The sequence below is a fragment of the Diabrotica virgifera genome, chromosome 4, assembly GCF_917563875.1.
Source record: "Diabrotica virgifera virgifera chromosome 4, PGI_DIABVI_V3a".
Taxonomy (NCBI): domain Eukaryota; kingdom Metazoa; phylum Arthropoda; class Insecta; order Coleoptera; family Chrysomelidae; genus Diabrotica; species Diabrotica virgifera.
Genome location: NC_065446.1, coordinates 2,846,776 through 2,864,414, shown reverse-complemented (window position 1 = coordinate 2,864,414; position 17,639 = coordinate 2,846,776). Strand labels below are relative to the sequence as shown.

General features: G+C 32.6%; 1 protein-coding gene across 8 annotated transcripts in view; it reads left to right on the top strand.

The window, feature by feature from the left end:
- Positions 1-17,639, top strand: part of LOC114332991 (multiple C2 and transmembrane domain-containing protein) — a 309,140-nt gene that overhangs the window by 265,338 nt on the left and 26,163 nt on the right. For all 8 annotated transcript variants that reach the window (XM_050647930.1, XM_050647932.1, XM_050647933.1 and 5 more), the window contains 4 exons: positions 5,501-5,652; positions 10,828-10,983; positions 13,909-14,095; positions 16,843-17,116. In XM_050647930.1, coding sequence (XP_050503887.1) covers positions 5,501-5,652; positions 10,828-10,983; positions 13,909-14,095; positions 16,843-17,116 — 769 coding nt within the window. The remainder of the gene's footprint in view (positions 1-5,500; positions 5,653-10,827; positions 10,984-13,908; positions 14,096-16,842; positions 17,117-17,639) is intronic.

Genomic DNA, 17,639 nt, shown 5'->3' with positions numbered 1-17,639 from the left:
AGCGAGCACGTAAAGGTTGGAATAAATTAATTTTCTCGAGAACGGACGATTTTGGAAAAAATCCTGAAACAGGTCAATTTTTATTTTTAAATTACGACTTTTTGGCATATATATTATGCTAGTGACGTCATCCATCTGGGCGTGATGACGTCATCGATGATTTTTTTAAATGAAAATAGGGATCGTGTGATAGCTCATTCGAAATGTAATTCAATTTTCTATTTAGCAATATAAACATTAACATAATTATTTATACAGGGCGTCCAAAAAAATTTTTCTTAATTAAATTTATTAAAATAAAAAGAAGAATGTGTGTAATTTATTTAATTCAAAATTCATTTTACTGCTATCAGAAAATAGGAAAAATGTTTATTTGGCAGATAAATATTGTTTTTTTGCTTAAATTCAATATTAAAGCAGCCACCCACCAGCCTCGCGACAATTTAAACATTTAATTTAAGCTAAAAGCGAAACATTTTTCAAATAAACATTTTTTTCTGTTCTCTGCATTCTCTGCAGAGCAGCAAAATGTATTTTGAATTAAATAAATACATACATTTTTCTTTTTATGTCAATAAATTTAATCCAAAAAAAGGACACCCTGTATAAATAATTATGTTAATGTTTATATTACTGAATAGAGAATTGACTTACCTTTCAAATGAGCTATCACACGACCCCTATTCTCATTTAAAAAAATCATTGATGACGTCATCACGCGCAGATGGGTGACGTCACTAGTATGATGTATATATCAAAAAGTCGTAATTTAAAAATAAAAATTAACCGGTTTTGGGATTTTTTTCCAAAATCGTCCATTCTCGAGAAAATGAATTTATTCCAACCTTTACGTGCTCACTGTATATAAAAAATAATTCGCTTAATTTTAGGTAAGCATCATTTAAATTAAACAGTTGTAGCAAGTTCTAGTTCATCGTCACTCCCATTGTCGGAAACATTGGACACCTGTTTGTTTTCTTTAAACAACGTTTAAACTCACTAACACAACTAACCAAATTTACTTCAGCATTTTTTGTCAATAGGGCTGCATCAATCTCTAGGAATTTAAAAAATATTTCAACTCCACGACTTTCGCAAAAGGTTGACAATGGCAAATCATCTTCCAGGTCTTTTAGTTCCAGATTTTCCACAATTTCCTCTCCATTAATGTCGTTTTTCAAAAAACCGCACCTAATGAAACACTTTTCAATTGTTTTGGTTGAAACGTCTCTCCATGCTGCCACAATCCAAATTAAGGCGTCAGCAATCGTTATGGACTTCTCCAGTTCAGCCGTTGATAAAGAACATTCTATAGATGATAACATTATTCTCATCAAAAACTTTCTATACAGCGATTTAAAGTTTTTAATTATTCTTTGGTCTAACGGTTGACAATGTGCTGTAGTATTAGATGGCAAAATTATTATCGATATGTTAGATAACTGAATATCCAGATGGGATGTTGTGTTGTCTAGGAATAAGAAAAATTTTTCTTTTTTGACGTTGCATTTTCCTGTCCAATTTGTGCAGCCAATCTGTCATGGTATCTCTGGCCATCCTGGCCTTCTTGTTGTAGTACCAGTCGACTTGGAGTTTATCAACATGAATTTTTTAAAACATCGAGGATTTTTACTTTTACCGATCACCAACGGTTTTTATTTTTTCCCATTTAAATTTGCACACAATAATACGGTCAGCCTTTCTTTAGCAGATTTACCCCCAGTGGACTTTTCATTACGAAATGTAAAAGCCGTGTCGTCAGCGATATAAATATGGTACATGATAACAGGTAAATAGCCAATTACTAAATTTGGCAGTTTTGTTAAACTTCGTCAAGGTTAACATTTGCAGCTTCTCCAGAAATTGCTCTAAATTTAATGTTATGTCTTAAGCAAAACTTGTCGAGCAAACCATTGGAAGCTTTAAAATTCAAATTGAGTTCTTTCGCCGCCTCTAACGCTCTTTCTTTTATTATCGGTCCAGATATAGTCCAGGGTGCATCTGTTTTGAGATCGACGTTGAGAGGTGACTCAAATGTTTTAGCAGAAATTGCTTGAAAATAAATCAAATAATAATATTTGAGTTATCCTCCCTCTCAAAAATGTCCGGAACATTGTTTAAATAATCAAAATGTCAAAAAATGAAGGAAAAATTTTATTTTTTTGTTTGTTTTTTGATTATAACTTTAAATGTATTCATTTCCGAGAAAAGTTGTACCAACTTAAAAGTTGCATAATTAAATTTCCTACAATATAGATTTGGCTAAAAATTTAAAAAAATAGTCACTCTAGTTGCAAAATATCAATAATTGCGAAAAAACCATACAAGAACAAGTATTCACATTTTACGTTTTTCAACCATTTATGCTACACTAAGGACCTTCATATTTCACCCAAACAAACTTTATGATACAGTAAAACAATACTGTAAATTTCATTAAGATCGGTTCAATATATTTTGCAAAATAAATTTTGAAATCCAGCTTTCGCAAAAAAAAATCATTTTTTCAAAATATTACAGGACTGAAAATAAAGCAGATAGCAAGTTGAATTTTTTTTGCTTATAGAAGTGTACTGTACCTTTCATTTTCAATTTTCAAAATTAAAATCGATTAATTACCACGGCGGCAGGATTTTTTTTTAAGTAAACATTAATTTTTGGTGATACGCGCAGGACAGCGGTGTTCGATTCACACAAGTTGATTTCCACCAAAATTTCTTCCAATCTTTATCTAATATATTATTTTCTTACTCTATATCTTGTATTTTAATATTTTAATTCCACAAAACCAAACTAATTTTATTATTGTTTGTGAAATATTGTTTAAACAATTGCATATGTTTAAAAATAATAAACTTTTATTCTCTAAGTTAAAATATATGAACAAAGAAAGTTTTTGCTAATAAAAGTGTTATTTCAAAGGATAGAGAATGTGTTTTTATTTTGCAATAAACAAATTTATTTATTTATATCGAAATGTAATAAAATTTAAAATGTATCAATCATTATCAAAGGTCATTGGAATGAGCAATCAGAGCAAACTATCCGCTGTCCTGCGCGTAGCACCAATAATTAATGTTTATTTAAAAAAATCCTGACGCCGTGGTAGTTAATCGATTTTAATTTTGCAAAATTTCAAATGAAAGGTACAGTATACACTTCTATTTGCAAAAAAAATTTCAACATGCTATCTGCTTTATTTTTAGTCCTGTAACATTTTGAAAACATGAATTTTTTTTGCGAAAGCTGGATTGCAAAATTTATTTTGCAAATTCTATTAAACCTATCGTAATGAAATTTACAGTATTGTTTAACAGTATCATAAATTTTTTCTGGGTGAAATATGAAGGTTCTATGTGTAGCATAAATGGTTAAAAAACGTAAAATGCGAATACTTGTTTTTGTATGGTTTTTTCGCAATTTATGCTATTTTGCAACAAGGGTGACTATTTTTTAAATTTTCAGCCAATTCTATATTGTAGGAAATTTAATTACACAACTTTTATATCAGCACAACTTTTCTCGGAAATAAATACTTTTAAAGTTATAATCAAAATACGAAGAAAAAAATCGAACTTTTCCTTAATTTTTTGACATTTTGATTATTTAAACAATGTTCCGGACCTTTTTGAGAGGAAGGATAACTCAAATATTATTATTTGAGTTATTTCCAAGCAATTTCTGCAAAAAAATTTGAGTCACCTCTCAACGTCCAAATGTACTAATATTTTTACAGATGCGCCCTGGTCTAATAATGGACTGTTCTGATTTCTCACTTTACAAAACCAATCGTACACTATTAGACGAAGCAATAAAGCACTAAAATCGGCCTTATCTCCGAAAAAAAAAGGACATGACAGATCTTAATAATTCTTTTTGTATTCGATTCGTGAATGCTCCAGGAAACTTTATGACCCGGAGCCAAGATATAATATTGGAAAACTGCATACAAAAAAAAAGGATTCTTAAAGTGCGCCTCAAACAGACAATAAAAAAATTCAGAACTCGTCAATTATCGGCGGAAATGAGTTCAATTTTGTTACTCAGGGGTTTTTGGGGTCGCTGAAAACGACAATAACGTCAAAAGTGATCTCTGGAGTACCTGGTGCCCATGGTACTTACTGTTTACCTCGTCTTGTGAAGTTTTTGGAAAATGCATTAAAAATTAGCCAAAAATCATTACTCGGGGGGTTTTTGGGGCCGCTAACGACGAATATGACATCGGAAGTAATTTCTGGAGTACCTGGTTCCCAGGGTACCTACGGTGTACCTCGTCTTATTTAGTTTTCGGCAAAAAAATTATTAAAAAATTAGTAAAAAATAATTACTCGGGGGTTTTTGGGGTCGCTAACGACGAATATGACATTAGAACCGATCTCCGGAATACCTGGTGCCCTGGGTACCTACTTCTTATGGAGTTTTCGGCAAATTCATTAAAAAATTAGCCAAAAATCATTACTCGGGGGGTTTTTTGGGTCGCTGACGACGAATATGACATCGGAAGTGCTCTACGGAGTACCTGGTACCCAGGGTACCTACTGTTTACCTCGTTTTCTGGAGTTTTCGGTAACTTCATTAAAACATTAATGAAAAATCATTAGTAACGAGATAAACAGTAGGTATCCTGGGCACCAGGTACACCGGAGATCATTTCCAATGTCATATTCGTCGTCAGAGACCCTAAAAACCCCCGAGTAATGATTTTTGGCTAATTTTTTAATGAATTTGCCGAAAACTCCATAAGAAGTAGGTACCCAGGGCACCAGGTATTCCGGAGATCGGTTCTAATGTCATATTCGTCGTTAGCGACCCCAAAAACCCCCGAGTAATTATTTTTTACTAATTTTTTAATAATTTTTTTGCCGAAAACTAAATAAGACGAGTTACACCGTAGGTACCCTGGGAACCAGGTACTCCAGAAATTACTTCCGATGTCATATTCGTCGTTAGCGGCCCCAAAAACCCCCGAGTAATGATTTTTGGCTAATTTTTAATGCATTTTCCAAAAACTTCACAAGACGAGGTAAACAGTAAGTACCATGGGCACCAGGTACTCCAGAGATCACTTTTGACGTTATTGTCGTTTTCAGCGACCCCAAAAACCCCTGAGTAACAAAATTGAACTCATTTCCGCCGATAATTGACGAGTTCTGAATTTTTTTATTGTCTGTTTGAGATGCACTTTAAGAATGCATTTTTTGTATGCAATTTTTCAATATTATATCATGGCTCTGGGTCACAAACTTCCCTGGCGCATTCAAGAATCGAATGCAAAAAGAATTATTAAAATCCGTCTTGTCGTGTTTTTTTTTCGGAGATTCAGTGCTTTATTGTTCGACTATATAGTATCGATGGCTACACTTTCAGTTTTAATCCTCTTTTTTTTTGTTGAATATTTCCACTTTCACTACACCAATTTTTAAAAATATTTAAAAAAATTTATAAACTTGCATATTTTATTAATTTATAACGAATATTGAACAGATATGTTTTGTTACAGTACTTCCAAAAAACCAGTAGAACACAAGATGTAAATAAAAGACTTAAATCGCAAATATGGAGTTCAGTAGTTACGATAGTTTTAGTGGAAGGAAAGAATCTTTTACCTTGTGATCCAGAAACGGCAACTTCAGATCCTTATTGTAAATTTAGGTAAGAATAAGCACATTTATTTTATAATTTTATTTTTGTTGTGATAATTGAGGGGTATAGAATCAAAACTCGCTTTCTCCAAAATTTTTGTTTGTCACAAATCGCTAAAAACTTGTAAAAAACAAGCCATTACAGTTATCACATGTATTTAAGTTTCACATTATAAAACTTAACCATAGAAATTGATATTACATAATGAGTGAAATTCAATTTTCATCAGTAATTAAATAATTGGCATTTTTGTTTGGAGAAAGCGAGTTTTGAAGCAAACCTTTGGAGAAAGCAAGTTTTGAAACAATTTCCTATTTGGAGATGGAATTTTACTTTTTTTGCCTATTTAAATAAAATAAAAGTAATTAGCTTGATAGTGGTACAACAGATCTTATCGGTTCCAATGACAGTATAGTTCTTGGAAGATCACGCCTAAAATCCGTAATTTTCTCAACTTACAGGTTTTTTCTTCTTAGTTTTTGCCCATTCATTTTGCATCCGTGTTCTTTTCCTTGCCTTTTTATCAGGTCCTACAGGAGTCACTTGAACATCTATTACGAATAGAAGAAAAATATGACTGTAATACTACTTATTTAAAAAAAAAACTATGCAAATAGTTAGTATTAAAAGTTAATAGCTAATAAAACAAGTAGACAAACACTGACGTTGCATTAGACAAAGAGAGTAATTAAATCTGTGTGGGTACCCTCCACTCACTTTACATGCCTCCTATTGGTCGTATCGTCGTATCGTCTTTGGCTCCAAATTCTACTGACTGCACTGTTTTCAACTCAGGTTTCTCTGATCATGAAGCAGTATTGACTACATTTTGGTTAAAATCAAAAAATAATAGTGAAAACACGCAGCGAAAATTGTTCCGTGTTTTTGGAGAACAAAATTTTCTAACATTTAAACACCTATGTCAAACAACTGACTGGGACTTCCGCTCTGTTGATGTCGACATCGAGTTATCTAGATTCATAAAGTTATTGTCTGGTCTGGCATACGAATCCTTTCCTCTTAGGCCCATCAAAACTAAACATCGTAAACCCTGGTCAACTAGAGGTCTACGTATATCTGCAAAGAACATGCGCTCATTATCGTACCTAAAAAAATTCTCGGACAACATATCCTTCCATGATTACGTTAGGCTTTACAAGAAAATTTACCATAAAGCCATAAAGGCCGCCAAGGAAATTTATTACAATGCAAGGCTGGCTAAATCAGGTAATGTTGCTAAGGAAACATGGTCTATCGTAAATGAACTGAGAGATAAGACTTCTTCTCCCACCACAATCCTGACTTCTCCTGGGACCCTGAACAATTACTTTGTAAATGTGGCAAAAAATTTAACAAATACTATACCTCCTTCTCAGGATCCGATTTCATATCTTTCTCATAAGAATGTAAATAGTTTCTTTTTTACACCCATAGTATTAGGTGAACTACGCTCTACAATAAATGACATTAAAAACAAATCGTCATCTGGAACTGATGGCCTCACTCTTAAAATGTTTTCTGCTCTACCTGATTGCACTTTAAACCATCTTACTACCTTAATAAACAGGTCATTCGAAACTGGAGTTTTTCCAAGCTGCCTTAAGACAGCGATAATTATTCCTATACACAAAGGAGGCGATAAAGATCTTGCTTCGAATTATCGCCCTATTGCACTCCTGCCCACGTTGTCGAAGATAATTGAAAGTCTGGTAAAAAAAGAATCTTATCTTTTCTGTTGAAATACAAATTGCTTACTCCACATCAATTTGGATTCCTGAGTGACACATGCACGAATGATGCTATGTTCTTCCTTTTCGATCATGTTTACTCCAGTCTAAACAACCATCACTCTACAGCAACAATTTTCTGTGATTTCTCTAAAGCATTCGATTATGTAAACCATAACATCTTGACTGACAAATTACAGCACTATGGATTTAGGGGAAAGGCTCTTAAATGGCTTAAATCACATCTTAATAAAAGAAGTCAGTTTGTAAGGGTTGACACGAAGACGTCTTCTTGCATGCCATTAGAATGTGGGGTACCTCAGGGTTCAGTTCTAGGCCCTTTATTGTTTCTGATATACATTAATGACATCTCTAGTCTGAACATTAAAGGTAAAATATGTCCCTTTGCAGATGATACTAGTATTACTTGAAGTAACACAAATATTATGGATCTTCCCAATACCATAGCTACAGGCCTAGTCACCATTAAATCGTGGTGCGATTCGAATCTCCTGTTATTTAACGTTTCTAAAAGCAAAGTCCTACCTTACAACAGTATGATGCAACCTTTAGTACTTAATAACAACAAATCGGTAGAGGTGTTTGCTGCACTCTCTGATTGAACTGGAATAATGATGCGGCTGTAGTTTCGTGTTGCAACGAAGTTGAAAATGGTTATTCATTCTTGATTTTATTTTTCAACTCAAAATGTCAATTTTAAAAACAAAAGGATTTCCGATGCCGAGAATCGAAGCCGAGCCTGCTGACTCCTGGGTGAGAGCCAGGTATCCTAGAGACTGGGCCATATGGAGGTGAGACATGAAGATAAATGTTTGACACATAAGTTCTAGGGTTTTTTTCCATCTACTTTCATATTATTTTTTCTTGCCTAAAAGACCCGGAGTCGCACCAGCTGACAGACATTTTCTGTTGCTGAAAAGAATTTAAGGGTGGCGATTTCCTTTAGGAATATTAAATGACTGATTTATGTATTTTTTTTTGTATTCTATGTTTGTGTAACCTGTATCGTAATTACGATTTTGTAATGAAGTTGTGTAATGTAGATTTTGTGTTTGTGTATTGCGTGATGCATATATATTGTGTATAAGATTGTAGAGTAGATAAGAAGATATACTTCGCTACTGTTGGTATGTTCTTGTTATTGACTTCTTCTTTTAAAATTGGTAACTAAAGCTTACTACATTCTGCTGATGGGTTTGCTACATATTTTTCTTCGTTAAGTAGGATGAAAACTGCTTCCTTGACTTTTCTCTGTTTCATCCCTGTTTCTTTCATGACTATTGATGGATCCTTTATATAATTGATGGATTCGACCGTTACTTGATGGAAGTTCATTTTATCTAACAATAAAATACTGAAAACGTTTGTTTTCTATACTTCCACAAAATCTGTTACAACTATGTGACTACAGCTGTTTCGGCAGAGTGCCTTTCTCAAGTGATATAGTTTACAATGTGTTTGCCTTTTTAAGTCTTTAACTGAAGAGGTTGAGGAGTGGGGAGCTGTTTGTCTCGAGTTGGTCATTCAGAATTATATCTGTATTTTTCAGTTTATTAATTTCCATAGATTCTAAAAAAGATAGCTTAAGGCCTTTATTTTGGATATGCAGAATTTGAAACTCTTTATTGAAAGAATGATTATGATCTAGAAGGTAAAGTGCGTATGTAGAAGTGTCTGTTTTTCCATTGTTGAAAGCCCTGCTGTGTTCTGCTATCCGTTTGTCAAAAGTTCTGCCAGTTTGGCCGATGTACGTTTTCGGACAGTCACCACAAGTTAGTTTGTACACACCACTCTGTAGTTGCTTTCTCTTTCGGCTTTTATTGTTCTTAATATATTTGCTTAAGTTGTTGTTAGTTCTGAAATCTGGTGTTATTCCTTTCTTTTTTATGTATCTGGCTATTTTTGTTGTTATCTTGTCAGTATATGTGAGAGAACAGAAGGTACTGGGTTCTTTCTGTGGTGTTAGATACACTAATTTCAGGGCTTTTTTATGGAGCTTTGGTTTAAAATTTTGTTAACTGTTTGTTCGTTATAGCCCTTGTTTACTGCTATTTGTTTAATGATGTTTAGTTCCCAAAATACTTAATGTTTAGTTCTATCTCGAAGTTATTTTTTGTCATGGAAATTTCTGTCAGTCTATGTATCATGCTACACAACACAAATTAGCAGCCTACCATAGCATGATACATAGACAGAAATTCCCATGACAAAAAATAACTTCGAGATAGAACTAAACATCATTAAACAAATAGCAGTAAACAACAGCTATAACGAACAAACAGTTAACAAAATCTTAAACCAAAAACTCCAAAAAAAAAAATTTTAAACGAACAAACAGTTAACAAATTTTTAAACCAAAAACTCCATAAGAAAGCCCTGAAATTAGTGTATCCACCACTAGATCCCAGATAGAAAGAACCCAGTACCGTCTGCTCTCTCACATATACTGGCAAGATAACAACAAAAATAGCCAGATACATAAAAAAGAAAGGAATAACACCAGCTTTTAGAACTAACAACAACTTAAGCAAATATATTAAGAACAATAAAAGCCGAAAGAGAAAGCAACTACAGAGTGGTGTGTACAAACTAACTTGTGGTGACTGTCCGAAAACGTACATCGGTCAAACTGGCAGAACTTTTGACAAACATATAGCAGAACACAACAGGGCTTTCAACAATAGAAAAACAGACACTTCTACATACGCACCTCACCTTCTAGATCATAATCATTCTTTCAATGAAGAGTTTCAAATTCTGCATATCCAAAATAAAGGCCTTAAGCTATCTTTTTTAGAATCTATGGAAATTAATAAACTGAAAAATACAGATATAATTCTGAATGACCAACACGAGACAAACAGCTTCCCACTCCTCAACGTCTTCAGTTAAAGACTTAAAAAGGCAAACACATTGTAAACTATATCACTTGAGAAACGCACTCTGCCGAAACAGCTGTAGTCACATAGTTGTAATAAATTTTGTGGAAGTATAGAAAACAAACGTTTTCAGTGTTTTATTGTTAGATCCTTTATATATTCTGTTTTTTCCCAGGCATGTTTGCATACGGGCCGGCGTAGCCAAGTGGTAGTGTGCTTGGCTCGCGTGCTGGTGGTCCGGAGTTCAAATCCTACCGCCGGCATGAACAACTAGACATTTTTAAAAATGTTTATAGGCCCCATGTCGACTCAGCCTGAATAAAATAAGTACCTTGGGTAAAACCAGGGGTAATAATAGGCGGTTGAAGCGTAGCACTGGCCCTATTACCTTCCTTGTATACCTTAGGCCCTAGATATAGCAGACTACCCTGCTATACTCCCAAAACCACGTGAGCGGTATAAAACGGGAGACTATTATATTATGTTTGCATATCTGGGATTTCTCAAAGTATTTCTTGTCACAGTATAAATCAATTTGTAATTTTATTTATTTTCAGATTGGGAAACGAAAAGTACAAATCTCGAGTCGTATGGAGATCATTAAATCCGAGATGGTTAGAACAGCTAGATCTGCATTTATACGATGATGGAGACCAACAGTTAGAAATCACGGTATGGGATAAGGACAGGGCTAGAGATGACTTTATAGGAAGGTAGTGTAATAAACTATTAATTTTTACGTTTTAATTTATTACAGTTTTTTTAAAAATTAGTATGACAAAATGAAAAGAATTTTTCTAATATAATAACAACAAACACAAAATTAATAAAACAAACTCCGTTTTTGGCCTAAGTATCGTCAATAACATTTGATTAGAAACTGTTCTGTCTAGTATGATAAATTAACTAATTGAAAAAGTAGGATTGCAGCAATCAAAATGAAAGAAGAAGAAAAAGTTGCCAACACATACGGGATTAACACAGGTCCGTTGCTCAGAATCGGAACTTTTGTTTTCGATACTTCCACAAATTACTGTCACAACAGCTGTTTTGCAGTGCCTTTTTCTCAAGTGATGTATTTTTACTATGCGTTTACACTCTACACTATATTATAATCTTTAATTGAATAGGTTTAGGAGGGATGAGCTGTTTGTGTCAATGGTCATTCAGAATTAGATCTGCATCTTTTAATTTATTAATTTCCATTGATTCTAATACATATAGTTTAAGGCATTTATTTCGAATATGGAAAATTTTGAAATTGGTTATTAAAAGAATGATTATGATTTATAAGGCGAAGTGTGTACGTAGAATATGTTTTTCTATTATTGAAAGCCTTTTTGTGTTCAGCTATACGTTTATTAAAGGTTCTACCCGTTTGGCCGATGTAAGTTATGGGAGAGTCACCACATGTAAGTTTGTTTACACCACTATGTAAGTGCTTTTTCTTTTGGCTCTTGTTATATATATTTGTTTAATAATACCAGCTTTTACGACAAATAACAACTTAAACAACAACTTTCGCATAAGATCACATTGTCAGCGCATCTAAGATTATTCTTCAGTTTACTATTGATTTTGGCTCCAACATCTTTATCTTGCAAAAATCGATGAAAATTATATCTGAGTAGATTTTAAATAACAGTTGGCATGTAATGTATTCCTGTCAGACGCCTCTTTGTGTAACATTCCTCGGTTAATCTCCCATTGTCTCGTACAATTGCTTTCTGCTTGCAAGACAAGTTTCTATGATATGTAGGTCTCTATCACCAACGCCTTTGGTTCTTAATATGTTCAAAAGCGTTTCATGCTGTATGCTGTACCATATCGAAAGCCTTTTTGTAATTATTGATAAAAGCCACATAAATATCTTTACCAAATAGATGAAATAGAGAATGTGGAAAAATCCCCTTACGAACAATTCACACATCCACCATTTCGGGCTAGGAAAAATTTTTCGAATAGAATCAAAGATCCAAACACCAGTTCTTAGAAATGTGTTTCGCCCTCTTCAACCTCTCTGGGCTCATCAGTAAAGATGAGAGGTTGAATATCTTTAGACACATTCCAATCAAAAAACAACATTCGAGACCTAGACATAGAAGGTGCGTAAATCTACGGCAAGTCCAACAATGACAGTCTCAAGTTTTAATTCCCTAATTACTTAAAGTAAGTAAAATATATGTTTAAAAACATAAGATGTAGATCCTTGAAACACACTTAGTGGTCAAAAGATCTAAGGTTAATGGTTTGACGACCACTCGTACGAAATCAAACAGATGAAATAGAGAATGTGGAAAAATCCCCTTACGAACAATTCACACATCCACCATTTCGGGCTGGGAAAAATTTTTCGAATAGAATCAAAGATCCAAACACCAGTTCTTAGAAATGTGTTTCGCCCTCTTGATTCTATTCGAAAAATTTTTCCCAGCCCGAAATGGTGGATGTGTGAATTGTTCGTAAGGGGATTTTTCCACATTCTCTATTTCATCTGTTTGATTTCGTACGAGTGGTCGTCAAACCATTAACCTTAGATCTTTTGACCACTGAGTGTGTTTCAAGGATCTACATCTTATGTTTTTAAATATCTTTAGGTTGGACAAGGTACTCCTTTTAGAGAAGTACATTTACTCATGGGTACCCATTGCATTTTTAAATCCAAACTGGGTTTCATCTAGGTCTCTTTCTAGGTTTTTTTTTCGATGACTTCTTATTCTTCCAAGGACAGTTTTTAATATGTGGCATACCAGACTAATTAATCTATATTCGTTGCATTTTTGGCCCACTATTTCTTCATAAATTTTTTAAAAGCCAACTTATGTGAGTCCTCAGGTGTTTCACCAGTAGTATACACGTCTTTAAAAAGTTAAACTAGGACACTGATGTGGTCTTCTTGTATCATAATTAAAGTTCAGATGGGATGTCTTTTGGTCCAGTTGCTTTCTTGGCTTTGGCTGATATGAGTTTATTGCATGAGGATCTTCGGATTTTAAAATTTCAGATCCTTCTTGATTAACATTGCTTTGTATGTTTGGCCAGTCGTCTATTAAATTACTCACACTATTTTATTCGAAGGAAGCTACTTATATAAACCAAACAAATTTTTCTCAAAAATAATTGTAGAAAACTAATTTACTGACTATATACAATCAAAACCAAAAAATTGGCGTATCTTGGAAGTGAAGAGAGATACAATTTGCTCCAATTGATTATGCAGGGAAAGATTCAAGGAAAAAAAGCATAGGAAGAAGCAGAATATCGTGGCTGCTCAACTTGAGAGAATGGTACGGATGTAAATCAAATAAACTTTTCAGCGCAGCCGTCTCTAAAGTCCGAATAGCTATGATGATTGCCCATTTCCGTCGCGGAGATGGTACTTGAAGAAGAAGAAGAATTTATTGACTGATTGCCTGACTTTATGATTGACGGATTATTAAAAACCAAATAGATTTTTGGACTTCCTCAGATTATTCAAACCGCTAGTGCTATACTACATAATATTAACTTAATAATTTAAATTACCAAAATTTTCATACTCATGCCTTTAATTTTCTATTGTATATATTTCATGTTTCATTTTAGTTTATATTTCAATTTCTTGTATTATGTATATGCAATAATTTTTCATATTTCAGATGCGTAATTGATTTAACCAATTTTGAACGAGAAAAGACGCACAGTATTTGGCAAGAATTAGAGGAGGGAGCTGGTTCCTTACATTTACTTCTTACAATCAGTGGTACTACCGCATCCGAGACAATATCTGACCTAACCACTTATGAAGATAATCCTAGAGAAAAGCAAAATCTAGTCGATAGATACGTAAGTAATTTTTGTACACAAGGTTCACGATTATAGTGATTAGTATATTAGTGATTAGTATATACCACAATTAATAGATTTATTAATTGTGGTATTAGCGGAAACTCATGCCACCTGTTTGGTGGTATATTTCTTATTCATTTATTTTTGAACCAGTCTTCAAATAGACGTCTTCAATCAACGCAAGATTCGCTAATGTTTTTAGCAAATAAAGACAGACATTTTTAATCTGCCTACTGTAGGGGAGTGCAATTAGAACGAAAATATGCATTGTTTATAACAAGCTTATATTTTTCTAAAACTTTTTTTGTTAGTTTATATACATGTTAAAGTAAAAAGTTCTACTCGCAGATTTGGCCGCTAATTGTTTATTAATTGTTTAAACAATAACAATTTTTTTGTATAAATAATTTTAAAAATATCAATAAATTCATTATTTTACTTTGATCAAATATGTTTCTATTTTATTTTTGATTATGCTGAATCCGAATATGGCATTGCAATTTGAAAATTCTTATACAGAAGCTCTTATACAGTATGTCTGCGCAGCTAGGAACCACATGGAAAATTTTTTTATTATCAATTTTACGAAAAAAATTTTCTTAATAAAATGCTCTGGATAGTCAAAAATCTAAAACTCAACCATCAGATATCAAATTTTATCAATTTATACGAGTATGTCAAAAATATGAATTTCGTTAAAGAGTAAAGTACCTTTATATTTCAGAATATCTAAAAACGCTATTATGAAAAGTTGTTTGACATTAGAAAGTATGTCTAAATATACAATTACATCATTCTAATCGAAAAAAAATTTAAATTTTTTCTCAAATTACGGATACTCATCATCATTTTATTCCAATTATGATAACTATTTTATTATCACTTTTACGAAAAAAAGTTATTCTTTATAAAATGCTCTCCCTGGTCTAAAATCTAAGATACAATCATCAAAAATCAAACTTTTTTAATTTTATACGAGGTATGTAAAAAATATGAATTTTTCTTAAGAAAGTGCCTTTATTATTCACAATATTTTAATTAGAACGATGTAATTGAACACTAAAACAATTTTTTTTAATTCCAAACAACTTTTCTTAATAACCATTTTCGATATTGTGAAATGTAAAGGTACTTTACTCTCGAGTGAAATTCATATTTTTGAAATACGTCGTATAACATTAATTAAATTTGATATTTATTGATTGCATCTTAGATTATATACGATGCAGAGTATTTTATAAGGAATAACTTTTTTCGTAAAACTGATAATAAAAAAGTAATCAAGAGGTCCCAAATTACGCAGACATGCTGTATAAGAGCTAAAAAACATTTTTTTACTGAAACTTATTATTAAATGTATTTTAGGTAAGTTTTACAGAAGAAAGTTTTGATCACTTTGTATAAACATTTTTTAGCTGGTAATTTTCGTTTTTTGTATTACATTTTTGTTATCTTTCTTAATTTCCTTAAAAATAAATAGTTTATTTCATTTCTACAGTAAAATAATTTTAATTAATACCGTCTTAAAGTGGTGGTAATTCAATAAAACTACGAAGATTTCAAAAATTATAATTTTTGAGACGTTATATCATTTGAATTAAACTTTTAAGTCTTTTTTGAATGAAACAGCATTTAGTCAGATGCTTGAGAGGTAAGTTGTGCAAAATTGAAAGTTTTATAAGAAAAATTGTATTAGTTACACATTTTTAAATCGTTTTTAAACAAAATTCATGTAAGGCTCTTTTGTCGCCCACACCGTACTTATGCCCATACATTTTATTTTTTTCTATTATAACCATAAGATAGCTTGATTATTCTTCTTTCATTTTCATTTGGTAAAATTTTATTTGATTAATTAGTTAAAGAATTACATTAAAATAACTCGACCGTGCACTTCGCTGTACGTTACTTTACAGTGCGCCAATGTTTGTGAGAAGGGTGACTTTAGCGTTATAAATAAAAATTTATAGAAGATACAGATTTAATTTTAGCAAATTCTTTATATAAGGTTTTTTTTGTAAAATTTTCTGAATTGTTCAATGGTCGTCAGTTGTTTTCTAAAATTTATATTTTCGGAGATATTTAAAAAAACATCTAATTTCGTAGTTCATTTGTTTAATAAAAAATGAAGCACCCACTTCTCGAGTAGAACTTTTTGATATGTTGTTTATTAATCATTTCTTAATGAAATTACAAAAAGTTCTATCTTGTTTGATTTTTTCCGAAGTGAAAATCTATATGCACTCCCCTACTGCACGATATTATGGAATATCGTTACGGGCATACGGGCCTTCCTTTATTGGAAGATGCTTTTGTTGCACAGGGAAAGTGACAGTGGGTAGCTACTGCTCCTATCACGGGTTTAAATTTGAGTTATCAAATATGTGTTTTATCTCGCCAGGTATTAATGACGCACGGGTAAAGATTCCTGGATTCAACTGTATAAACACTAATTCCCTGAAAACCCCAAAATTAGCCCTAGTATCTAATAACGTAGTCAATATTATAAATTTTAAGTATTTTACCAAGTTCAAATTCTTATAATTAAAAACCTTAAACATATCCAGAATGAGGGATATTAGGGTAGGGAGTTAGGGAAAAAGAGAGATTATTTTTATTACTGTACCATAATTTTTAAGAGGCCATTGGGATAATAAAAGCACTATATTTGTGAACCTTTTATACTAGTGTAGTATAATTCATAAAAGATTTCAACAATTCTTTTATATTATTCCAATATCTAGGCATGGCACAGGACTTTTCACAACATCAAGGACGTCGGCCACCTCACCGTAAAAGTATTCAAAGCACAAGGTCTGGCTTCCGCGGATCTTGGTGGAAAAAGCGATCCTTTCTGTGTACTAGAACTGGGAAACGCCCGACTTCAAACCCAAACTGAATATAAAACGCTGACACCTTCATGGAATAAAATCTTCACGTTCAACGTCAAGGATATCAATAATGTTCTGGAGATTACTGTATACGACGAAGACCGAGACCACAAAGTAGAATTTTTAGGTAAGAAATATGAAATCCAATAATCTCATTTCTCATTAATCTCATCACGCTTTTTTAAAAAATAGAAACACTCAAAAAAACTGTGTGTTTTAAATGTTTAGAAATAAAATGTTTCAGTTTCAAAGTCTTCCATAAATCAAAAATGAGTAACCATTTTCAGTCTTCTTTCTTCAATAAATATTTTTATATTCGACAATAATGAGTATAAATCAGGAGAGCACATTACTTGACCACGATAGTAAAATATCTTAGTCTTTGGAAAACATTATTCAATGATGAGTCTTACGATTGACTACACTGCGCTATACAGGGTGTCCAGAAACTCTGCCGACAAACGAAGACACGAGATTCCTCAGATAAATTTAAGACATTTTAACCCAATTCTTCTAGTCCGAAAATGCTTCCTAAGGGAGCTAGAGCTCTTTGAAGATGACGTCTTGTAATTAGTTTTTCTTAAATAACTCCAGAACGCGTTTATTTAGAAAAATGAAAATTGGTGCGCATATTTATCTTCTAGAGATAA